The 25,830-nt window shown below is 46.1% G+C and overlaps 2 protein-coding genes across 2 annotated transcripts; both read right to left on the reverse strand.

Moving 5' to 3' along the window:
- Window positions 1–3,851: 3,851 nt before the first annotated feature.
- LOC133444728 (aquaporin-9-like) lies at window positions 3,852–10,075 on the reverse strand. The gene is made up of 6 exons (XM_061722603.1): window positions 9,959–10,075; window positions 9,722–9,848; window positions 6,412–6,549; window positions 6,195–6,313; window positions 5,111–5,328; window positions 3,852–4,378 (listed from the first exon to the last, which is right to left on the reverse strand). Exons 1-6 carry the CDS (start codon window positions 10,058–10,060, stop codon window positions 4,156–4,158), a joined length of 927 nt encoding a protein of 308 aa, XP_061578587.1. The 5' UTR covers window positions 10,061–10,075; the 3' UTR covers window positions 3,852–4,155.
- A 1,074-nt stretch (window positions 10,076–11,149) lies between these two features.
- LOC133444112 (cingulin-like protein 1) lies at window positions 11,150–25,174 on the reverse strand. The gene is made up of 18 exons (XM_061721633.1): window positions 24,248–25,174; window positions 24,084–24,178; window positions 22,827–22,926; window positions 22,651–22,746; window positions 22,407–22,555; window positions 21,216–21,357; window positions 20,906–21,118; window positions 20,613–20,819; window positions 19,783–19,887; window positions 19,550–19,702; window positions 19,181–19,351; window positions 18,807–18,959; window positions 16,273–16,362; window positions 14,834–14,917; window positions 13,088–13,212; window positions 12,044–12,152; window positions 11,786–11,949; window positions 11,150–11,706 (listed from the first exon to the last, which is right to left on the reverse strand). Exons 1-18 carry the CDS (start codon window positions 25,145–25,147, stop codon window positions 11,628–11,630), a joined length of 3,135 nt encoding a protein of 1,044 aa, XP_061577617.1. The 5' UTR covers window positions 25,148–25,174; the 3' UTR covers window positions 11,150–11,627.
- Window positions 25,175–25,830: the final 656 nt, after the last annotated feature.

A 25,830-nucleotide genomic window follows, 5' to 3' on the forward strand; every position in this document is an offset into this window, starting at 1 on the left:
ACATAATTGTAGCTTGTAAGTGGTTGATAGGCAGATATTTTAGATTCCTCGTAAATCTTAAAATGTAAGATAGCCTACTGGACCTCGGTTGGGACCCTTATTTTTAAATCAAAAACTCGACAGGTATGAGGGGGTCACTGTTGGGGGCGTCGTTCAAACATCTTCCTGGATCTTCCACATTTCATCCCGGGTGGTGCCACCACCGTGGTCCTCCTGGACCTGCCTGGAAACCTCAGTCCAGTTTCGTCTCAGCACCTTGACCCCGCCTCCAGGCTCCGCCCATTGCCGGTGGTCTCGGTCACGTGCTTCTCCATCAGCTGACCCTGGTCCTGATGGCAGCTCATGTTGATGCTTTTGTCTTTTCATTTGTTGTCCTTTTGTTTTTCCCTCCATCTTCGTGTCACCCGGTGGATACACGTAACTCCACGCACGCGCTTGGGTCAGATCCACTCATGTCTGAGCTCCGCCTCTTCTGTGACTTTAAATTAAGCATGTTTTTATTAAAAGGGACCTATTATGGCATCTAATACTTATTTTAAACAGGCCTTGAATGTCTTAAAAACAAGCTTTTGATTGTTTTTGCTAAATAAATTAGAAATTCAGCCTCTGAGCCGTGTCTTTATCATCTCATTCTCTAACCTCATTATCTCTGCGGGATTCTGAGTGGGCGGGGCTATGATAATGAGGCTCTGTGCTGATTGGCTGCCTGAATGACGCGATACACCGCTACGAAAAAATGGCGGAAGCTCCGGCCGGCGGAGTTAGTTGTGTTATATAATACATCCATGGTTGTGGCCGTGGTTTCACCAGCCCCCGGGTCTGGCACTCAGAAGGCGCGCCGATTTTTTCCAGTGGCCAACCGCGGTACTGCAACCAAAAATCCCATGCGGCCCAGAAAGCTTTTTTCCCATAGACCGCAATAGTAAAAGAGAAGCCTCTAAAACTGTTCACAGGACACCTCCAGCTGTAATCCCCGGCAATTACTAATCTTTGTATTCTATATTTTTAGGTCATGGACTTTATATCCGTCAAAAATGTTTTATAACGGCCAGAAAAGTAAAAGAAAAGTCTGTTTCTGGGCGTGACGTCACGGCTGACGTCACAGCCGTGTCCGTGCATTCCACGGATGTTTTATATTAATATATATTATATAATTATATTATATTAATACATTAATAATATATGTAATGCTATACATGTAATAATATACATTAATTAAGATATTATATTAATACATATTATATTAATACTCGCGTCATTGCCCCGGGGCATGATGGGAGGCCCCAGAGCATCATGGGAGGTGACTCAACTGCGCATGCTCTATGGGCCGCTGTATGCGGAAGTAAACCCGGAAGTCAGAGATTTTTTCGGCTTATGCGCTGGCTGAGCAGAATGCATTGAAATGAATGGGCGGCCATTTTTAGTCTCCAATCCAGTTTCTATAATACATCCATGGGTTTCACGCATCGGAGGCCAACCTATGTAAATTGCATTTTCGTTACGTAACGAAAGGGAGCAGAATCTTATTGGCTCGTAGATCCACATCACACTGGACGGCTCATCCGGGCGGCTGTACAGACACTGCAGAATTTGGTTTCTTTCCTCCTTCTCTGAGCTGGCAGGCTGAGGGGAGACCACTTTATATATGTTAAAGCAAGAAAAAACATGTTTTTCATAATAGGTCCCCTTTAAATTCAGAAAAGAGTTGATCAGGTTCACACCACCAAATTATTTGTACCCACGTATGTCTCAGGGTACAAGCTTTAAAATGATAAATGGTGTTATGGGAACTGGTTTTATGTTTGTAGATAATCTGCTCTTCTTCTGTCATCAGGAACATTAGTTCAGATGAGCAGCAGAGGGAGCAGCTGCTTTACTAAAGGTGCTGACCCGGTTCACAGGAAACCAGCCTCCCATAGTTCCAGTACTTCTCACTACCTGCAGCTGAACTTTCCTCCAAACATCCTGTAGATTCAGACATTTTTGAACAGAATTGGTGGAAGCAGATTTGCTCAAACTCACATTTATGTCCAACATTAACGTTTACCTCAGCGTCCTCCAACACTGACATCATTCAAAATAATGCAGAAATGTATATATTTAGTTTTTCCTTTTTTCTTATACGTGCATACGTGCCTGGTTTTTACATTCCCCCGTCTCCTCTTTTAACTTTACCTAATGCATTACTGCCTCATTATGCAAATGAGGAGGGCGGTCCTTCTTGGTCCAGCTCCTCTACTATTGGTCAATAAACAGGAAGGAGCAGGATCGGGCCAAAATCAAGACTAATGCACAACCGGCGGTGACACACTGGGATAAACATACGTACCCTCTCATTGGTTGAAGTGTATGTATAATGCTGCTCTCACTACCTCTTTGTTTACACCATCAGCATCACTGAGGACTGAATATTGTCTAATGGGTTAATTTCTATAATGAACTATTAATGTTATATGTTGTAGGGGTGGTCAAAGGGAAATTATAAAACATAAACAAACAAAGCAGCTAGTGTATATTAACTATAAATCTGAACTTTAATAGTAGTTTATGTCTTAAATTTGTGCAATGGTCTAGATTTTGGCCTTATCCTGCTCCTTCCTGTTTATTGACCAAGAAGAACCGCCCTCCTCATTTGCATAATGAGGCAGAAATTAATAAGTTAAAGTAAAAATAGGAGACGAGGGAATGTAAACACAAGGAATGCACGTTTAAGGATATATATATATATATATATATATATATATATATATATATATATATATATATATATATATATATATATATATATATATATATATATGTATATATATGTATATGTATATATATGTATGTATATGTATATATATATATTTCATTTTTTTCATTTCATTTCATTTATTCCATTCATGGTATATCTTCTTAACAATGTTGTACAAAATTCCAAGAAGTACACATTATCACCATGAAAGAAAAGGAGCAGGAAGAAGAAAACTTATGATACCTGCCCCTCTGTTAATACAATTACATTGACTTGCTGAACACCAATCTATCTATACATATATAAACAAGAAAACAAACAAAAATACCACTCTTCTATCTATTTTTTTTCTCTTTCTCCTTCTTCTTTTTTGTAGGCACTAATCTCTTCTTTTTTAAACATTTTCTTAAGCTGACACAAACTTGTGCAACTTTTCAGTTCCTTGCTTTGTCTATGCCATAATTTTACACCTGTAACAGAAATACACATTTGTTTTATGTTTAGCCTTGCAAAAGTATGTTTGAAATCAAATTTAAGTCTGTCATCCTCATCCTACAATCTGAACAAATTTTGTAACTGTTCTGGTAATGATCTTTTTTTTGCTTTGAACATTATTTTTAAAGTTTGAAGTTCAACTATATCCACTATTTTCAATAAACCTGCCGAAATAAATATATATATATATATATATATATATATATATATATATATATATATATATATATATATATATATATATATATATATATATATATATATATATATATGTCTGCTTTTATGTAGAATGATGTCAGTTGGTCCTCCATACTACTCATGACATTATCTCACGAGTGTGTTTGGTGACATAAGAGTATGTTCAATCATACGTGTGCACATGTACAGAAATGTGTCCTGATTGATCGTGGACTCTCTGCTGCCGTCACCTGTCGTGTCACGAGTGGGTGCCTTGCTTTGGGTCACCAACGGCAACAGTGGAAGAGACAGGTCTCAAAGAAGGGCTCCTACATTCACTACTACTACTACATTTTTTTAAGCGTTTAATCATTTTCAGTCACCTCCGTAAATGTCAGTCACGGGAGGAATATTGATGAAGTAACAACTCGATAGAACTTGATATTTTTCTTATAAACTTTAATGTGGACAAACAAAGCTGAGTTTGAGTGAATGAACACCAGGGAGTTCCTCGCAATGTACAAAACGTTAAGACTTGAAAAGAAAAAGAGTTTCATTTAAAATAATCAGAACATTGTTGAGGTGAAAACTAGAACTAAGGGCGGGGTATGAAACCACACCCCCTCTCCAGAAGGGCGTCCTCTATATACACAGAACATTATTTACAGCACGTACAACAGCCACACGGGTGGGGGTGCAGGACATACACTGGGGTTTCAACCGTTTCTGGGGGGGTCACCGTCTGTCTAGCTCATGGTGATCATCTCATATTTGTCCTTCAGGCTGTTGTCATCATCATCATCCTCTTCTTCGTCATCCTCCTCCTCCTCCTCCTCCTCCTCTTCGTGGGGCTTCTCAGGCTCGCTGTGGGTGTGGTGCAGCTCGATGAGCAGGAAGTAGATGACGGCGGCGACCACGCCCCCCACCATGGGCCCTGCCACGGGGATCCACCACCAGTTGTCTGCAGTGCTGCAAGCACCGAGAGAGAAAGGGGTCTAAAAGGTCGGCACTCGGCTTCCCCTGGACCAGCTGCACTCTCACGCCCCTCAAGTAGGAATGGGTGATATTTTACCATTCACGATATACCGTCAAATAAATTCCCCACGGTAATAATTTGAAGAAAATGATAAATTTCCATTGACGTTTTTGTGTAAATCCAGATTTATGGTTCTGCGTTAAATCCACGCACAACGTACGTGTGCGTGAAGGAAGGAAGGAAGGAAGGAAGGAAGGAAGGAAGGAAGGAAGGAAGGAAGGAAGGAAGGAAGGAAGGAAGGAAGGAAGGAAGGAAGGAAGGAAGGAAGGAAGGAAGGAAGGAAGGAAGGAAGGAAGGAATGAGCGAGCCAGAAAGAAAGAAAGAAAGATAGATAGATAGAAGATAAATTCCCGTTGATGGCGGATCTGAGAGTGAGGAGTCATTACAGTTTTGCAGTACAGGTGTACTAATGTAATTGGTGTAGTTTGTAGCATTTAGTATTCTTTTAGAGCAGTGTTTTGGGGGCTCCAAAGACTGAATATGGTGATAGATTTATAGTTACAAAGGTGGAGTTGAATAGGTAGTTTTTTTTTATCGTCATTTTTATCGTTATCGGGATAAATTCCAGAAATGATCGTGATAAATGTTTTAGTCCATATCGCCCAGCCCTACCCTCAAGCAGGTGCTTGTGTTACACGGGAGGCAAAACCCCCGACCCCCGTTACCTGAAGACGTCCATACCCCATCCTGCCACGGCTGTGAACAGTCGGGGGCCCAGGTCTCTGGCAGGGTTCAGGGGGTAGCCGCAGTTGAGTCCCATGGACACCCCGATGGCCATGATGACCAGGCCGATGGCCAGAGGCTCCACCCCTTTAGGAGCTCCGATGTTTCCACCATCGATGATGGCCAGAATACACAGGACCAGCATACCTGTCCCCACCACCTGCAGGGAAACGGCTCTCCGTCGGTCAGCGGCAGCTCGTGGGCACGTACACCATCAACTCTTTATCTACTTTGAGGCAAACAGTGGTGACTTTCCTGTTAAAGTATCACATCATATGAAGTTTATTGAGCCTCATATATATTGTATACGGCGTTTATGGCCAAACGATAACAACGGCAATAAAAGAGCACACAGGTTTACGAGGTTTCTCTCAGGTGGAGGTGAAGACGTGAGGTTTTTGCTTTTCTTTTCTCTGCTTTTGCCATTTCTCTGTGACTGATGTTGACTTTCCCCACCCCCACCCCTGCTATCCCCTGATACCCTGGATATCCCAAATCTCTGGTTTCCTGCTCACATCCTGGTGCTTCCTGCTACCCGGTCCCGTTTCCACCAACAGTTTGTGCTCCCGGTCCGGCCCGTTGTCCCGCTGGAGCCTCCCATCCAGGCCGTATTGCTACTGGCTTCACCAGGCTCTTGGTGGAACCGGTTCTGTCCTAGATGTAAAGTACTGGTCCAATGAGACCGCCTGTACCTCACTGAGCCAGTGGCCCTTCATGTGGGACTTTTACAGAAACACGTCCCTGCTGGTTCTACTGGTTTCAGCTGATGGGGTTTCAGAGGTCGACGTGGTATTTTTGGATTCCTGTAACAACTAATCAGAGTGTTAAGTGGATGTGACCTTCCAGCGAGTGCCAGGAAGTGGGTCACCACACACCGACCCAAAGAGGGGGTGTTCTCGGGATAAACGGGGCCAGTCGATGCTGCATCCGGCACATTTGCCAGACTTTGCAGTGTTTTGGGGGCTGGACGGGACCTGCAGGGGACGATAGAGGGGAGTTCACTGGGTCACAGTGGGCGGCGCTCACCTGATCAATAAACCCGCCCAGAACGGACAGGTGTCTCGCAGGGTAGGAGGCGAAGATGTGAGCCGTGGCGTTGATCCCCGTCACAGACAGAATCCCACTGGTGAAGTCCATGAAGGCATCTGTGAGCAGGAGAGACAGACATCTCTGAGCGTGCACGTGGCTCCCACATGACGGAAGTTCAGCCAAAGGCGCCGAGCAAGGTGTCAGGGGTACTCACCGTAGTACAATCCAAAAACCGCAGCGGCTCCTGCGAAGGCGCCGAGAAACTGGGCGATGACGTAGAAGGGAAACTTCCAGATCTTTAGTTTACCCAGAATCACCATGGCCAGCGACACGGCGGGGTTCACGTGGCCCCCTGGGACAGAGGACAAAGCACAGCGTGACGGAGGGGGGACAGGGGGGGCGGCTGGCATCTCATCCTTTCATCATTAGTGAGGCCGTCACATTTACGAGGGCGACAGACGGGGGGCCGTCCCCTCAGCTCTGCTTTTACCAGGCCTCAGAGGCTGAATAACGGAGCTGATTACAAATTCACCCTCAACCCGCAGCCATCAATCAGGACGGAGCAGAAAGAGGTGGAGGCTTTCTATCATCAGATCTACACCCCACCAGTGCTCCTTTTTCTCTTAGTGCACCCCGGTATGAAGGGCCGCCGCAAAGGGTGTGCGAACCCTGCGACCGCACGGGGCCTCGCGCTATGGGCCGTTTTTTTTTTTTTTTTTTTTTTTTTCTCGTTTTTTTTCCCCTTATAAATATCAACAGTCACGTTCCATTACAGACCTAAATGTGTACTAGTCTGTGCATATCAATAAATATATGTGCAATGATGCGCGTGTCTGTTGTTCAATACAACTGATCAGACCAAGCGCAGACACAAGCTGCTCTGATCCAGACGGTGGAGTTGGAACAAACTGTCACACAATGTCGAGAGAACGAGACAGATTCAGGAAATTTCCATCAGGGAATGAAAAAAGAAAAAAACTAAAGAAAATGGAAGAGTTTAATGCCTCTCTGAAAGGCTCGTTTGATAAATTTGTTACAAAAATCACCGATCCGACCGGGTCTCAAGCAGCCGTGGGGCCCCGCGTCGAGGCAAGCCAAATGATGATGAGGCAGGGGTAGGTATCCAGTATTTTGCTAATTGGAGAGTTAAAATTGCGCATATAGACACCCGATCCAGCCCGAAAAACCCAAAAATTTAGCGCAATGGCCCCCCCCGGCCATTTCGCACAGGGCCTCGCAAATCTCCCAGACGGCTCTGCCGGTATGTGGATCAGGCCCAGTGCTGCTGGATATGAACACCACATGTTTAGACCAAAATAGTTCAAATCCAGACTTGTAAAACAGATGATGACAAGGTTGATTTGAGAGGGATCATTTTGATCACTTGCAGTCGCCAGATCTGTTTCAACCAATGGAGGAGGAGTTATGACGTGCATGAGATGAAAAATGATAAAGAGACGAGGTGGACGAAGATGAGCCGAGGGTTCACATCTGCATCTCTGGTTCCTCATAGGCCACGCCCCCCAAAAACAGCGGATAAAGTAACTCAACTCAACTCAACTTCCGTTTATTGCCACACGGCTAGGCCGCTGGAATTAGTTTCACGGTGCAGGTGGTAGCTGCAACAACACACCACAGCAGTAAAAAAGACAGAGTAATAATTGCAGACAAAACTGGACAAGGCACACAACAGCACATATCAGACAAGACCACCGAAATAGGACAAGGAATTAAGCGGGAAAGAAAGAGTTGTTGTATCTCTTGTTCCTTTTACCCAGTGACTTATAAATAATCCTCCTCTGGGAGCGGAGGCCCTTAAACAGATAGTTAGCAGGGTGTGAGGGGTCCTCAATTATTTTAGTTGCCCGTGTGATGGTGTGGTGTTTGTAAAGGGAGTCCAGTGTGGGGAGTTCATGTTTAGTGAATTTTGAAGCCATTTTAATGATCCTGTCCAGTCTGTGTAGTGTATGTTTGGTTGTATTGCCGTACCATATGGTGATTGATAAACACAGAATATTTACACGAGCAAGGACTGATTCTGGGGCCGCTGGGACGGGCCAGAGGTGTTGTTGACTGGGCTCAGGCGTCTGGGATGGCCCGTCACACTACTGTGGGTCGACTAATCACTATTATGGATCTTTTTGGGAAAAAATGGATGCTATGTGCTCTGGATCAGAGAGGAAAAGGATAATCCAGACCGGGGCTGCATCGGTGCCCTTGGCGAAGGTCATTCGTACGCTTGTGGTGGCTACATTAATGCAGAGAAGACGTTTATGCTGCTTCAAGGCAACATCCGTCCCACAGACATGCATGCGGTAAAACCACGTCCTGCACACGTTACAGAGACACGGGTGAGACGGAGGGTGTCCTGATCCCAACTGAGCACGTGCAGTAATTCTGGCCCACTTTAACATCTGTCAGGATACACAGTAACGCAGTAACCCTGACGATGGAAGCGTTGCCTACACGTAAGAGCAGCTGACTGAGCTTTTCAAGTCCAGTGTAAATAAAAAATAAATGAAGCAGCAGACTGAAGGTGGGAAACCGTTGAAATGAATTCTTCCCTCAGTATTAATCACAGGCACATTAATAATAAGCGTGGCGTGCTGAATGTCAGCAGGTTTGTGTAGGAACACAACGTGTCGCTGCCACGTTTGGGGCACGAGGACAAGAGGAGGGACTGCAGCACAACATCAGATGTTACTGAGGAGGAGCGTCTCTGCAGCCCGGATGTTAAAACTGCAGAACCGTAGTTAGTTCCTGTCTGCACGGTCGTCTGGCGTTGGGGCGCAAGACCCCGGCACATCAACCTTTTCTGATGTCTCCGAACAGACATCTGCTACCGGTGTAAAGGTGAGAGATATGCTTGGCCTGGCATGGATCTACTTTTTTAATCAAATCTATAAGTGACAGGACTCCAAGAACAGTTCAACTGTTCAACTGTTCCTGATCAGGTGTCGCTCACATCAACGCCCCTCTTTCCTCTCCATGAGAGGATGGGGGATCTTGTGTTTGGCACCAGGCGTAACTGCTCACCCGATGAGTCCGGGGTTGGACTCTGGTCTCTGTCACAGACAGAAGCCTCTGATCGATGGTTGCAGGACATTTACTGCCGAGGGTTATGTACGACCCCATCAAGGCTGCGCACGAGTGCTGATAAATCAATGGTCAGTGCACACACACACAATCTGGTTGGAGAGCTGGCACGTTCCTGCCGACACCAGAGCTGTGGAGGTGGCACATGGCTGGGCGGGCAGCCATAAAGTTTTATGATGATGAGCAGCGAGGCTCATGGGTAACAAGGTATTCATTGCAGCACGTTTCTCTCCCTCTCTAAAGGATTCATGAGTATAAACATCATAAACACGTCTGTAGTGTTAAGAAACTGACTGTGGCCGTGAAAAGGCCCAACACATACCTACCCCATTGAGAGTCTGACCCATCTGGGTTCACGGGCGGGACTGGTACTAAAGCACCAAACATCACTAGTGGTTTTGGTTGGACACAGAAATCAGAACATTTACCTGACACCCCCCCGGCCACGTACGCCGCCATCATGAGGCCCACGGAGAAGCCGATGTGGACGGTGAGAGGTTCCCCCAGGGTGTTCCGACTCAGGACTGTCTGGGCGACCGAGCCGCAGCCGAACAGCTGCCGGACAGACGGGAAGGAAACCGGGTCTCACTTTCAAACTGGAACAATTCCAGAATATGTGCAACACATTGAGATTTTTGAGGAGAGAAATAAACGGTGCTACTTACGACCAACACAAACGTCCCGAGGAATTCTGCCAGGAACTCTTTGAATATTCCATGTTTCAGAGCACAGTGTTGCCTCATGCTTCTGCTGTGTTGTACTTCCATGTATCGCTGTGCCAGTGGTTGGTGAACTGGTCCAGGTTCAGCGGTGGCGCCCCGTCCAGCCTGTGGGTCAGACCCCCCCCCATGCATGGACTCAGCCACTCAACGCAGACTATTGATCCGTGACAACTCCCTCCTCCAGCTGTGTCGAGGACAGGATGAGTGACAGATGTGTGTTTACTTTAAAGTGTTAAAAAGTGGGTTTATTTGAGTACTGTTGTGAATTGTTTTATTATTAGGGATTTAGATTTAGATTTTTTAGCCACAAAAATCATCAAAGACAGCTCCCACCCCGGCTCCGACCTGTTTGACCTGCTGCCTTCAGGAAGACGCTACAGAGTCATCAGGTCAAAAACAAACAGACTCAAAAACAGTTTTTTCCCCAAAGCCATAATCGCCCTGAACAATATGTGAATCATCCTCGTTACTGTCTCTTTAAACTGTGCAATACTTCTCCCGGACTCTGTGCAATATTCTACAATATTCTACACATGTATATACTGTCATCTGTAAAAAAAAAAAAAAAAGATTCAAATGCACCTTAACATTTTTTATATTTTTTATATTACTTATATTTCTTGTATTTCTTATTGTTTGCACTACTGCTATTTATCTTGCACTGGAGAGGTGATGCTACCTCTAATCTCACAGTACCCAGGTACATTGATAATAAAGTATTCTGATTCTGATTCTGATTCTAAACAGATAATTCCTGTTTACTTAAAGCTGTTAAATGTTAAAATGCTGTTAAAAGTTAAAAGGTGTAAGATGCACTATTTACATTATTTACAGTTTATTTACATTTAGTAATTAGTTTATTTACAGCAAAGTGAACATGAACATAAACGTTAAATGGATTGTACTGAAAATACCGTATTTCCGGTTTCAAATGGAAATGCTTTTATTTTGAAGTCTACAGGAAATGGTCTAACGTGTGTTACCATTAGCTTTGACTCTAACTCCCGTTTTTTGTAAGCTGCAACTTGTTTTGAGGAGAATAAATGTACGATTTTAAAGCCACACGTTCTGGTTATTAAGAAGAAGCTTCTGCTCCACAACAAGTACGAGCATCAAAAACAACAAACTGAGAGAAACATCACACACGTAGATTTATTTCAGGTGTAAAACAGAGACACACACCACATTGTGAAAAAGCACATCAACACATTTGGTTATTTGTTTATATTTGTAGTTTAGAACATTTTAATTCATATAAATGAATAAAAAACCAACATGAGTGCAGTTATGTGCGTTGGCTCTCCGCTCTGACTGGTGTCATTATCAATGCTGCCACAAGAGGGCAGGCTGGGGGGGGGCAGGTCCATCAACCTGGAACAGCCACTCCAGTTAACCCATTCACACCTGGGACTTTCACCTGGGAGGAAAAGTTCTGAGAGGCAACGTCTGCTGCCTGTCTTGTAAATGACTCGCTTTGTCCTCATGATTATAAATATAGTTTGTTTGTACACGTGTTGCATTATGGGTTAATAGAATCACAATGAATGGTGATATTGTCACAGACAATCCAACATTTCTTCACTAAGCCCGGACCCGGAGATGTGCGCACGGCTCAGTCGGATCCGAAGTCGTCCATGTCGTTCACGTTCTCCTCCACAACCTTAATGATGGCGGCTGATTTCTTCTTACGTCTGTCGATGCGAGAAGACAAAAAGCGTCAAGTTTCAGGACACGATTTAATGTGAGAGCACGTTAAAGGTCAAAAGTCACCTCATGTCGTTCCGCAGAGCGCTGAGCTGGCCGTGGAGCTGCTCGTTAACCTCCATCTGCTCGTCCAGGTCTCTCTGCAGCTTCTTTTTAGCGTGCTCCAGACGCTCAATCTCCTCCTCTGCCTCGTCCATCTGCCTCTTGGCCGTCTTCAGCCTCTGGGTCAGCTACGAGTTCACCGACGCCAGACAACGAATCACAAGATGAGTTTCCTGCTCTTTATACTCCTGATGTGTTGTGCATGGCCTGAGATGCATCTACCTGGTCGGTGTGGGTCTGCAGGTTGGTGTGCTCCTCATCCGCCTGCATCCTCATCTCCTTCACCTTGCGCTCCAGCTTGCGGTTCACCTGCTGGAGATTGTTGTTGTCCCTGAGAGGAAAAGCACGAGGCGTCACATCGCTGCAGCAGCTCGGCATGACCAGACACCTTTTAAAGCCAAACATCTTCTGGAGATCCACAGCACTTCCTGTCATCCTACACCAGTGGCGTCAATTCAGTCAAAGCTAAGGTATGGCAAGGTTACGAGTCACAGAACTTAACTAGAGTATCAATCAACACGTCCAGCAAATACTCATCACAGAAGTCTATGGAGCTGATCTGTGTGGTCAAGAAAATTTGATCTTTTTCAAATGCAGTAGTCTCGCTCACTGCAAAAACTCAAAATCTTACCAGGAATATTTGTCTTATTCTAGTTAAAATGTCTCATTTTTAGTCAAAAAATCTCATTACACTTAAAACAAGATTCATTACCAGAAAAATAACTTGTTATTTTACCATTTTCACCTGTTTCAAGTACATTTTCACTTGAAATAAGTAGAAAAATCTGCCAGTGGGACAAGATTTATCTTCTCATTACAAGCAAAACAATCTTGTTCCACTGGCAGATTTTTCTACTTATTTTAAGTGAAAATCTACTTGAAACAGGTGAAAACGGTTGTTTTTGAGTCTTGTCTTAAATGTAATGAGATTTTTTTTTACTAAAAATTAGACATTTTAACTAGAAATAAGACAAATATTCTTGTTAAGATGAGTTTTTGCAGTGTATAATAACTAGTGAAATCGATCATGTTCTGATTTGCATTTGTAGTTATTCTATATGTATTAAGTAATAGAATAATCAATACAAGGAGACAGAGTAATTCCATAAATGTATTGAAAAAACAAACATTTACATTTAACCCTTGAAGCCAAGGTGTGGCGGCTGCCGTACCTTGCCATACCCAATTGACGCCCCTGTCCTACACCGACACGTGTGACGTACATATCTGTCTGTAAATGCATGTTTTCAGGCGGTCCGGTTCTACCTCTCTTCTCCCTGCAGCCTCTCCTCCAGCTCCTGGATCCGACTGTTGAGTTTGGAGATGTGTGAATCCTGGCCGTTCCTCTGGGATCCCTCCAGGTGAGCCACTCTGCCCCGCAGGTCTTTATTCTGGCAGACAAGATAAAAACGTAGAGCTTTTTTTTTTCTTCCTTTATCCCTCAAAGTGCTGTGAAGTTTGATTTTAATGGGCTCGACCTGGTTCTGTTTATCACCGTGCGAGAACACAAAAGCACGGGCAACATGTCAGCGTGCCCGTTTCTGCAGGTGCACGTGCCTCTTGAGTGTCTGCAGCAACACCTGAACAGTTCTGACTGCTGTTGCTCTGCAGAGGGAACTGCTGGTGTAAACGTCTGGAGCAGGGGTCGGCAACCCAAAATGTTGAAAAAGCCATATTGGACCAAAAACACAAAAAATAAATATGTCTGGAGCCTCAGTCTCAGTCTTGTATAAGCCTTAGAATGAAGACACATGCTGCATGTATCTATATTAGTTATAACTGGGGAAGATTTTTTCATTATGCACTTCGAGAAAAAAGTCGAAATGTGGAGAAAAAGGTCGAAATGTGGAGAAAAAGGTCGAAATGTCGAGGATATAATCAAAATTTCGTGAAAAAAGTCAAAATGTTAAAGAAAAAAGTTGAAATGTCGAGAAAAAAGTCGAAATGTCGAGATTAATGTTGAAGTACAATCTCGAGAAAAAAGTCGAAATGTCGAGAAAAAAATTGAAATGTCGAGATTAAAAAGGAAAGGAAAAAGGAAGAAAAAAGAAGAAAAAATAGGAAAAAAGAAAAAAGAAGAAAAAAAAAGAAAAAAAGAGAAAAAAAGAGAACAAAAGGAAAAAAAGAAGAAAAAAAAGGAAAAAAAGATCAAACATTTTTGAAAAAGCTCCAGGGAGCCACTAGGGCGGCGCTAAAGAGCCGCATGCGGCTCTAGAGCCGCATGCAGACCAGGGGTCGGCCGCAGGTTGCCGACCCCTGGTCTGGAGGAAACACCAGCAGCACTGCTAGTAAAAGTATTATTGCTTTCCATTGTAGTATTAGCATTACTAGAGATCACCAGTGCATTGTGGGAACTGCTAGTGGTGAACACAGAACTTTAAACACCTGAAAAAACGAGACCCTAATAGATGATGGCTAAATAACACAATTATACAAAAGGTTTGACCTTTTTGAGTTTGAGATTTTTCATAGTTTATTGTTTTTTGACCGTCTTCCTATGAGCAGCAAGAACGTGAAGTTTAGTTTAGACGCCAGCAGAGAGCAGCGATAACAAGCACCACATCTGACTGGAGGCTCACAAACAGATGGCTGAGCGCGCCTCAGACGGCGTCAGCGCCCCGCCCACTTTGACTTCATGACCCACCTGAGAGCGACTCTTGTAAAAACTTCCAATGTGAAGCTTTTTGTGGAGCATTAATGAAATAACGCACGTATGGACTCTGCCCACGTGACCTCATCAGGACCTAATCTTTATTTTTCAGGCATTTCGCCATCGTTTTACAGAAGATACTAAACCCAAAGTCCTGCCTTCTGCCGCCAGATCCTCAAAAGTGAGGCTCACGTGCGCTCATGATTTAAAGATGGATAAAGAGAGCTGTGAAGGTCACATGCTGGAATCAATACTGCAAGATTAAGTCTAATCTACATGGATGGAGTGATGGAACGGATGAGGAGGCAGAACAAAGATGCTGGTGGTCCAGCGCTGAAAGAGGGCGTGTCAGGGTCGGTTACTTGTCTCTCCAGGCTGGTCTTGTCACACTCCAGGTCCTGGCTGATCGCTCTCTCCTGCAGCAGCTCGGTCCTCATCTGATCCATCTGTTACACCAGAGAGAGAGAGACATCATGAACAGCATCACGGTGACATCACAGGTGACATCACAGGTGACCAGCGATCACTACTGACTCCAGCTTTGCTCCAGCTCGTCCCTCATCTGTGAAAACATGGCATTGGTCGCTAGAGGCGACACGACCCGGCAACTATGCCTGTGTTGAAAAAATCGATTTCCCAATTCTAAATAGATTCTCATATTAATTGCTAAAAATCGATTCACATGTCTAAAGATGGATTTTTTTTTCTTTCTTTTTTTTTTTTTTCCTTCTTTTATTTATTTATGTATTTTTTTTTCATCATTACATTACAACTTTTGGTTATTTTTTTGTTTATCCCCAAAAAAGGAATGTTTTGTTGGACACGAGAATAACTGGTGCCATGTTTTTGCCTTTAAATATGTTTAAAGGTATGAAAACATTAAAGTGTTATAATTGCATAAATTGTCTATATTTCATTACTTTATATACTGTCTTGGGGTTACATTTGCAAAAAATGCTAAAAACCAAATGCTCAAAAATTAAAAACCAAAATAGACCGAAAATGGAACAAATAAAAACGGAATGTGGGAAAAAATAAAACCGATTTCATCCGTCTCTGTTTCCTCCCTGGATCTGTTTGGTAATTCTGACCCAGGATGTTTCTGAAAGCAGTTCTATCAGCATTCTGGGAGCTGATTGGTCCTTACAGCATCATTAGCTGTCAATACTTGCTGTTTAATCTCAATATAATACTAGTAGTAATATTTTGCAAAACTACAGTCATATAATTCATGCAACAGCTCAAAAAACAGTTTTAATAACACTAACCCAAATAAATATCGGAATCGAATCGAATCAAATCTTGATAATCGATTCTGAATCTTAAGAATCGGAATCGAATCGATTCTTGACATTTGAATCGATCCCCAGCCCTAGCGGCAACACCCTCACTTTAACGTCTAGGTGAGAGGAGCTGCAGTCTGGTCTGAGGGGCCACATCAGACCTGAGGAATCACTACGACCACCTAGAGGCCCCGAGCAGGGACTCTAGTCGCTGCTCACAACAGTCAGCTGCTTTTCTGTTTTGTTTTTGCCCCCAAAGCAGTTTTCAGTTCATGAGTCACAGCAGCCTACTTCCCACGCACGTCACAGCCAGAGACGCACGCGTGGAGCTTGTCGTAGTCACTCAAGAAAAAGGTTTTGTGGTCACAGGTCTGTGATCTGAAGGGGGGGGGGTTCTTACGTCTGTCGGGTCGAGTCCTCATACAGGAAACAATTCCTCCAGGGGCGGAGTTAGAGAGACGAATGAATGCTTAAAACTACAAGGTGAAAGCTTGCCGATAGAAAAGGGAGGAACCTGCCTGCTCCTTGGTTTTGTCTAGTCGTTCCATCAGGCGGTCGGCGCTGCCGCGCTCCTCGTTCAGGTCTTCTTCCAGTCGACTGACGCGCCCCTGAGAGGAGACACACACAGACTATCATCACATTTACCAGAACAATAAATACATCCCAAATCGAGTACATTTGGGGAGCGTTTGATGGCGGATGTGGTGGCGAGGGGGGAGAGCATCTCTGAGAGCGCCCAGACAGGTCTGATGGCTTCTGACAGTAAACACCAACCTCCCCGGCTGGCTGGCAGCGTCAACACGGCTGTGCAATGTTTTCACATCAGCAGGACAAACACGGCTGAGCGGTGAGACGCTGTTCCAGCGCACGCTTCGGCACCCTCAGCGCTCACAAGAACAGGTGAGAGCTCAGGTCTGGCACCCACAGAACCGACCACTGGACCTCAGAGCAACGGCAGGTTGATAATGAATGAGGGTTGAGGGTTGCTGAGATGAGATGAGATGAGATGAGATGAGATGAGATGAGATGAGATGAGATGAGATGAGATGAGATGAGATGAGATGAGATGAGATGAGATGAGATGAGAGCCTTCAGTCTCTGGTCCACCGGTGGTACCACCCACACCTGCAGAGTAATCTGAGTATTTGTGCAGGGGACAGGACTCCCACGTGTCCTGGAGGTCTGAGGTGTGCAGTGAAGAGGAGGGGTGAGAGTTCAGCCCCCTGTGGTGCTCCTGTGCTGCTGGCCACCTGCTCAGACACACAACCAGGTAGTGGGTGATCCAGGTGAGTGTGGAGGCTCCACCTGAGTCTCCTGGAGGTTCAGACGTAGGACTGCAGGCTGGATGCTGGTAAATGTCCTGGAGAAGGACATGATCGTCCCAGCGCTGCTGCTTGGGCCAGAGCAGGGGTTCTTAACCTTTCTGACCTTGGGGCCCAATTTTTTCAGTACAGAGTGGCCAGGGGCCCATTAAATATTAACACTGTATAGCAGGGGTATTCAACTAAAAGTTTAAGAGGTCCATTTAGAGAAAATTTACTCAAGCGAAGGTCCAGAACATCATATATATATATATATATATATATATATATATATATATATATATATATATATATATATATATATATATATATATATATATATGCATATATGCATATATATATATGGGTATATATTTAAGTAGCCTCATAGTTGTATCAACATCTGCATCTGACTGTTATATTAAACAAAGTACATTTAAAAAATATTTGCCACTTAACATGTGTAATTTAAATTACACATTTTTTTCTCTTATTAAGTTAAAGAAGGACTGCAATAAAAATAAAATAGATTTTATTTTATTTTCCAAATGCTATCTTATTTTATTTCTCTACCAGCAGTTTGAATTTCCCCTTTTCTTTGTTAATTGTCTCAACACATTTTTATAATAAATGAATATAAACACATCTTAACAATTGAACAGTTTTGCAGTTTTTCTTTCTTCCCCTCTTATAATCTTATGCCCCCACTTTCTGTCGTTTAGTGAGAGAACTGAGCTCTAATTTCTCCTGTGAAGGAAATGAAGGATTTTCTCTGTAAATACGCACCATTTCTCTTACTATTACACGTACAGCTAGCTGAGTGTCTTCTCCTCATTTGATCGGGAGTTGCTATGCAGTCCTGCGGCCCTCGCGGCCCACACGTACAAAACTGAATTCTTTTTGCGGCCCAAGTTTGGGCTGCGGCCCTATGGTTAAGAGTCACTGGGCCAGAGCACCGTGGGCTCGTTGGAACAGGTGTATGATGGGATCTCCAACTTCGACCCCACAATGATGGAAGGTGCTTGTTTGCTGATTCAAAGTCTCTGGAGTCTTTACGGTCCTGGAACCAGGCGTCTTCCTCCTGGCTCAGGCTGAGGTCGAAGAGGTTCTGCAGAATCCCACGTGGCTGGTCCCAACAGGCTTCCAGCACTGTTCAGGACAGGTCATCTTTGTAAGTGTACAGAAAGTGTATAAAAGGGGCTGTTTGTGTAGCCAGAGTCTCGCCTGGCAGCTCCTTTGCCAGCATCTTCAGTCTAGACAAACGAACAACTGAATGTTATGCGAAAGCAGAGAGTTCACGGCCTCTGTTTCCATAAAACTGGACTAAGTACCGGTACTGAGGTCAGAGCCGTCGTGGTTGACCATGCCCACTGAGGGGCCTGCAGGCTTCGCTTGAAACGACCCCCGCAGCTCAGCGCTCATCAGCTGGTACACACCAGAGGAGCTGCAGAGGAGCTGCAGAGATGCCGGCGAGCGCTGTAAATTCTCCATTCACTGCTCAGATCAGTCCAAAAACAGAGCAGCAACGTGAGAGCGGCGAGCCAAGTCAACGCCCCTAATTATACACAAACGTATTGCTTCATATAACTTTGTCTGACATGGAACTTAGACATTTTAACTTGGGGCCCGGTAGTCCGGTAGTCTGGCTTTGCTTTGGGTGCTGGCCCCCCAGTGGTCAGTGGGTGAACTGCAGTTTATTTTACTCCCAGCTGGACCTTTGATGTTTATGTGATTTCGTGAGATTCGTGTACCTCGAGGAGTTTGACGTGCCGCTCGCGCTCCTCCAGCGCAGTAGCGTTCCTCTCCTCCAGATCCTCCACCCTCTGCTCCAGCTGCCGGGCCCTCAGCTCGGCCTCCTGCTGCTCCCCGTGACACCGCTGCAGATCCTCCTCCAGAGGAAGCAGCTGGCCAGAAAACACATCAAACCAGATTTTCACAATCAAATAACACGCACCATATGCTGTCGGTGGGGAGCCCAGAGTTCTGGGTCTGGTACTTTCACGTGACTCAGGCCTTACAGCCCTTACTGAGGGGAAATTACCAGAAACACATAGCTGCTATTGTTTTATCTTCTCATTTCACTGCTGGATTACAGCTGATGAATCAGAAACGTGAGGTACCACACCTCTTCCTGCAGCCTTCTGGCCGCCTGTCGGGATTTCTCCAGCTCGGCGCCCTTTTCCTGCAGCTGTCTCCGCAGCTCGGCCACCTCCCTCTGACTCCTCTGCTTGGCCTCGTCGACCTGGCTCTGAAGCACATCTGTGGACGCCTCGCACTCCTCCACGATGTTATTCATCTGACCAGACAGATGACCAGAGAGCTCGGATAAGTTCTCCGACACGTGGACACGAGGGATTAAAGAAGCTATGTGAGCTATGCGAGTATGCAACTAGTAACTGTTTCTGCCTCGTGCGGCTCCACGATGAGAGACACAGACTTTCGGGCCTCATTTTATCTCTAGAAATATGCAGCAAGTCCTCATACCCCCCCTCACCTTCCTCTGCAGCTGCTCCATGGCCCGGTCCTGGAGCCTCCTCTCATCCTCCAGCTCAGTTCTCGTCTTCCAAAGCTCCTCGATTTGCTTCCTCTCTTCCTTCAGCTTCTCCTTCAGGTCCCGGTGCTCGTGGTTTAGTTTGGTCAGCTTACTCTGAAAATCAAGAGAGGACAGTCTGAGTGTCCCAGCTGTGCTCTGAGGCGTGGGCGTTTCCCCTTGTGAGCGTCCCTTACCTGCACGTCTTCCAGCCGAGAGAGCAAAGACTGGTTGGACAGAGACATGTCCTCCTCGTTCCTCCTCACGTCCCTCAGCATCTCCTCCACCTGCTGCTTCTCCCTCTGAGGGAGGACAGGAACAAAACGAGGCTGACCAACCGTTCTATACAAAAAATGTATCACGATAATTTCTGGCATTTATCCCGATAACGATAAAAATGACGATAAAAAAAATACCAATTGAACTCCACCTTTGCAACTATAAATCTATCACCACATTCAGTCTTTGGAGCCCCCAAAACACTGCTCTAAAATAATACTAAATGCTACTAAACTACACCAATTAAATTGAATTAATAAAAACCAATTAAATGAGTCCACCTGTACTGCAAAACTGGAATGACTCCTCGCTCTCAGATCCGCCATGTTTGTTGCACAAAAACGTCATCAACGGGAATTTATCCTTTTTTCTTTCTTTCTTTCAGGCTCATTTCTTTCTTTCTTTCTTTCTTTCTTTCTTTCTTTCTTTCTTTCTTTCTTTCTTTCTTTCTTTCTTTCTTTCTTTCTTTCTTTCTTTCTTTCTTTCTTTCTTTCTTTCTTTCTTTCTTTCTTTCTTTCAGGCTCATATCTTACTTTCTTTCTTTCTTTCTTTCTTTCTTTCTTTCTTTCTTTCTTTCTTTCTTTCTTTCTTTCTTTCTTTCTTTCTTTCTTTCTTTCAGGCTCATATCTTTCTTTCTTTCTGGCTCATTTCCTTCCTTCCTTCCTGGGGAATTTTTTTGACGGTATATCGTGAACGGTAAAATATTGCCCATTCCTAGTGTCCAGCCCCACACTCCTCCGCTCCTCACCTCCAGCTGTTTGGCTCTCTGCTCCAGCTGCCGCTCCGAGCTCTTACACTCCTGGATGGTTTGACTCAGGTGGTCGGCCTTGCCGCCGAGCTCTCGCACCTTGGCCTTGAGCTGGTCTCTGTCCTGGAGCAGCTCCTGCAGCTGCAGCTGAGCTGCCCCCTTCTCCTCCTCCGCCCCGGCCTTCTCCTGACCCAGCTGAGCGTGGCTCTGGGAGACATCGCCAAGCAGCTCGTCAAACACAGAGTAACTCGCAATCGCGACGGTGCGAAGTCAGAGCAAACAGGTCTTCTTACCGCCTTCGCCGACTCCAAATCCCCCCAGAGTTTCTCCAGCTGGACTTCGTATTCATCTTTCAGAGCAGCTATGTATTTATCGTGAGTCTCCACCTCGTCTTTGAGGTCCCCTTTCAAGGCTCTGAGCTCCTTCTCCGTGTGCTGCAGGACCTCCTCCTGCTCCTCCTTCACTTGCAGCATGTCCTGAAAGTCCAGACGCAGCTGTGCCAAGTCCTGTTGGCGATCCATCACACCCGGGTCAGTAAAAACAACAAGCTTTGCAGCCACTGCGGACGGTAGACGAGGGTCTCGGTCATGTGCTTTTACTCACCTGAAGAAGGACTCCTTTCTCCGTACTTATCACCTCGGCCGTGGAGGCGCGGTCCAACTCATCGTGCATCTCCGAGAGCTGCTGCTGAAGGTCTTTCATCTCCGCCTTGGATCTTTCTTTGTCGTTCTTCATCTGGGTCAGCCTGGAAACATGACAAACATCTGGTCAGAGACCTCATGCTGTCTCAGACGTTCGTGTTTGCTTCAGATGTGAAGGTGACACTTAGGGCCTGTCCCAATACTACCACTACCCCTCGTTTTCATCCCTACCCCTAAATAACCGGATGTAGGGATTTCCGATGCACACTAGCTGATCTAGGGACAGAAAAATTTCCCAGAATGCTTTTCGTCGTCATTTGCGGACTGAATAAAAAAAAAAACATGGCGGACATTTCTTATTTTTTAGTGAATAAAATCAAGATTTTGAGTTAGTTTCTGCATAAAAATCCGTTTTGATTACATTTCTAGCGAGAAATATGTATTTTACTTTCATAATATTCACTCAGTGAATGTACATAATCACTCGTTTGCCCGTTGTTGCAACTTCGCCAGAATAAAGGCTGATTTATGGTTCCGCGTTACACCAACGCAGAGCCTACGGCGTAGGTTACGCGGCGACGCGCGCCGTACGCCGTTCCCTACGCCGTAGGCTCTGCGTCGATTTAATGCGGAACCATAAATCAGCTCCCGAGCCGGCAGGCAGGCAGAAATCCTTAACAGGCGTTATTCGGAAAAACTGAGCCCAGGTTGGGGATCTTAACGGTTACTTTTACGCCTGAAAAAATATAAAAAAACTTAATAAAGTGGCATATTAACAGCGCTACAGCTGAAATTAAAACAGCTTTTGGCTCTCAGCTTCCTGATTTTAGGGGTGGTGCTGAAAGTAGAAGTAGTGGGAGTATTGGGACAGACCCTGGGAAGATTTCAAGTGCCCTAAAATCTGTCCCTTCTTTTTTAGGGGTAGTGATAGAAAGTAGGGCTAGTGAAAGAAAGTAGGGCTAGTGAAAGAAAGTAGGGCTAGTGAAAGAAAGTAGGGCTAGCGAAAGAAAGTAGGGCTAGCGAAAGAAAGAAGGGCTAGTGAAAGAAAGTAGGGCTAGTGAAAGAAAGTAGGGCTAGTGAAAGAAAGTAGGGCTAGCGAAAGAAAGTAGGGCTAGTGAAAGAAAGTAGGGGGATCATTGGGACAGGGCCTTACTCTTGTCTGGTGGACTGAAGCTCCGCCTCCGTTTCAGCCAGTCTGTCCCTGAGTTTGAGAAGCTCTGCCTGACTCTTGCTCAGCTCCTCCTGGACCTTCTTCCTCTCGGTCCTCGCCTTCTCAAAGGCCTTCGCCAACGTCATCTCATTCTGTACGACGCAAGAACAACAGAGGAACGACATCACTCACAGAAAGAGGGAGCGACTCGTCGGGTGAATCAGCAGGATGCAGAGTTTTACTACACCTTAATCTCAATTTGCAGCTTTTGCTTTAACTGAGACACTTGTGTCTCCAGAGCGTCCTGTTTCTCCTGCAGCCGCTCCACCTCCGTCCTGCAGTCCTGCACACGTTCAACAACAAAGAAACATCAGACAACCTTTAGATCACGCTGAGCTGGAGTCCAGCGGCCGCATGTCTCACGTTCTCCTCCCCCCCGGCAGCCGTCGTCCACTTCATCTTCCTCATGCTGGACAGCAGCAAGTTGGCTTTCCTCTCGGTTGTGGACACGTCATCCGTCGTCCTGAGAGGGAGAAAGAACCAGGCTGTCACCATCACATTTAACCTTCTGCAGGCTTCAGATGGTTGTACGTTTGTTTCAGCTTTGGCAGAAACTCAGACACGTCAGAGACAAAGAAACACGTCTCTGGGCGTCCAGGAGACAACGAGACAACTGTATCATACTTTTCAAAATGACACATGCACAGCCACGAGTAACGCAGAGGTAATAGTAATCAATACCTGCCACTACATCCTTATAACTGTTAACCAGTCGTGCGTGTTACCTGGGAGTAGGGATGGGCGGTATGGACCAAAAAATGTATCACGATAATTTCTGGCATTTATCCCGATAACGATAAAAATGACGATAAAAAAAAACACCAATTCAACTCCACCTTTGTAACTATAAATCTATCACCACATTCAGTCTTTGGAGCCAAAACACTGCTCTAAAAGATACTAAATGCTACTAAAATACACCAATTAAATTGAATTAATAAAAACCAATTAAATGAGTCCACCTGTACTGCAAAACTGACTCACATCTGCCATGTTTGTTACACACATCAACAGGAATGTATTCTTTCTTTCTTTCTTTCTTTCTTTCTTTCTTTCTTTCTTTCTTTCTTTCTTTCTTTCTTTCTTTCTTTCTTTCTTTCTTTCTTTCTTTCTTTCTTTCTTTCTTTCTTTCTTTCTTTCTTTCTTTCTTTCTTTCCTTCCTTCCTTCCTTCCTTCCTTCCTTCCTTTCTCATATCTTTCTTTCTTTCTCATATCTTTCTTTCTTTGTCATATCTTTCTTTCTTTCTGGCTCCTTTCCTTCCTTCCTTCCTTTCTTCCTTCTCCCTTCCTTCCTTCCTTCCTTCCTTCCTTCCTTCCTTCCTTCCTTCCTTCCTTCCTTCCTTCCTTCCTTCCTTCCTTCCTTCGTTCCTTCCTTCCTTCCTTCCTTCCTTCCTTCCTTCCTTCCTTCCTTCCTTCCTTCCTTCCTTCCTTCACGTACGTTGTGCATGGATTTAACGCAGAACTATAAATCAGCTTTACACAAAAACGTCACCAACGGGAATTTATCGTTTTTACCGCGAGATGACAAATTCTTACCGTGGGGATTTTTTGGACGGTTTATCGTGAACGGTAAAATATCACCCATTCCTCCCTGGGAGGAACTTGCTGAGGGGAACTCACCCGTCTTGCAGGTATGTGATCAGTATTTGCTTGGCCGTGTCCTCAGGTGGGTCCACTGAGAGCTCCTGCCGTCCCTTCAGGAGATCAGGAGTCACCTGGTGAGAGAACCCACAATAAATACAGGCTTTTAAACGTGGACTTTTCCCCAGAGCGACCTGGTTTACCTGTGCCTCTCTCTCCTCAGATCCAGACGGCGTCTCTGCTCCGTGAGACACTTTTGCAGCCGGATGTGAAACCGTCCCTTTTCCACCTGGTCCTCTGGGGAGCGTGCTGGACCTGCCGTTCACCTCCCCGCTCGTCAAAGGCGGTTCCCCGCCGAGGAGCCGAGCCCTGGCTGAGCCAGGAGGGTACATCCCCCCCGGGGGGTCCCCCCCGGCGCCCCTCAGAGACGAGGCCCTGTGAGAGGACGGGGATGGAGAGGAGTCGGGGGTCCGCCTGTTGTCCATGCTGCGTGAGCGCCGGCACGCCTCGGGGTCCAGCCTGCCCCGCGGCCCCCTCCCCCTCCGCAGGCTGCTGTTGAACTGGCTGATCAGCCTCCCTACGGACATGATGGAGTCGGAGTCCACCGAGTCTGGGGGGGCTGCAGGAGCACCGGAGGGACAGGTCTTGTTCGGGGTCTCCTCAGCTCCATCCACGTCCGTCCCCTGGGCCGGCAGAGGGATCCGAGGCTTGGCCGCAGCAGCGGAGGACGTGGTCTGAGAAGGGGGGCGGGCAGACACCTGTCCAGGGCCGACGAGGTGCAGGTTAGTACCGTCAGGGTCGTACGGCCTCAGGATCTCCGGGTGTTGCTGGTAGTGGAACACAGAGGAGTTTGGAGGCGGTTCTCCGTCCTCGGACCTCCTGGCCACGCCGGGCGCGTACCCGGCCTGGTGGGTGATGACGGACACGTCCTTGTGCTTCTCCCGGTCCGAGCTGTTCAGAACCACGTAGGGCTGACCTTTGATGCCCTGAACCCGCACCTTCACCCCGAACAGGTCGTCCTGGCCGGGCATGGCCCCGTGCAGCAGCACGCCGCCCCTCTGCACCCCGCCGTCCTGAGCGCCGCCGAGTCGGTGAGACGCCATCCGGACTCCGCTGGAGGACCTGAGAGGACCTGCATGGGAGAGGACGGAAAGATGACGCATCAGGCTAAATACAGTGTTTACTAAACACGGCGGGCGGGCGGGCGGGCGGGAGTCCCAGCCTGCACAATGACAGGCATCATGGGAGCTCCTCGCGCAGCTGCACCCATACAGACGCATCAACGGGCCCTGGTGAGACGGTGAGATATTGCTGTGCAATGAAAACAGCTCCTTGTGTGTGCTGATGACAGGACACTATTGTGCGGCCCCGCGGGGCCGGGTCCACGGTGGCGGCGGGTTGTGGAGGTGTCACCCACTTCACGCTGTGACGCTTGAGGAAAACGCCCGTCCACAAACACGCCACTGTGAACCGGAGTCGCCCGCACACAGGAGGCGTTGTGAAGAGCACGGATTTGTACCATCTTGAGTCCTCTTCTCACGGGTCCACGAGAGCCGTGAGAGCAGCAGAACCTGAACTGAAAATAAAGCGGAGTAGGTGTTTGTTCCACCATCGTTTCATAAAAGCTGAAGTTCACCTCGTGTGGCTGGAAAAACTCCAGATCGACAGTTTTCCCTGTCGTCACATTTTTGTATCGTAGACACACAACCAGGTGTGCTCGTCATGTGACCCGGTGTTCCAGAGCCGCGTGGGTTTACGCCCTCGTCAGCTCCAGCTCTTCAACCAT

The sequence above is a fragment of the Cololabis saira genome, chromosome 5 (genome assembly GCF_033807715.1).
Source record: "Cololabis saira isolate AMF1-May2022 chromosome 5, fColSai1.1, whole genome shotgun sequence".
NCBI lineage: Eukaryota > Metazoa > Chordata > Actinopteri > Beloniformes > Belonidae > Cololabis > Cololabis saira.

What these genes read in the sequence shown, in the direction of transcription:
- LOC133444112 (XM_061721633.1), bottom strand. Translation starts at nt 25,147, where the DNA reads ATGGCGTCTCACCGACTCGGCGGCGCTCAGGACGGCGGGGTGCAGAGG. An exon ending in AGAAAGGAGTCCTTCTTCAG is followed by an intron (nt 21,119 to 21,215) that starts GTGAGTAAAAGC and finishes GATCGCCAACAG; the next exon opens with GACTTGGCACAGCTGCGTCT. An exon ending in CTCGGCTGGAAGACGTGCAG is followed by an intron (nt 19,703 to 19,782) that starts GTAAGGGACGCT and finishes CTTGATTTTCAG; the next exon opens with AGTAAGCTGACCAAACTAAA.
- LOC133444728 (XM_061722603.1), bottom strand. Translation starts at nt 10,060, where the DNA reads ATGGAAGTACAACACAGCAGAAGCATGAGGCAACACTGTGCTCTGAAA. An exon ending in CGTGGCCGGGGGGGTGTCAG is followed by an intron (nt 6,550 to 9,721) that starts GTAAATGTTCTG and finishes CCTCTGTCCCAG; the next exon opens with GGGGCCACGTGAACCCCGCC. An exon ending in GGTTTTTGGATTGTACTACG is followed by an intron (nt 6,314 to 6,411) that starts GTGAGTACCCCT and finishes TCCTGCTCACAG; the next exon opens with ATGCCTTCATGGACTTCACC.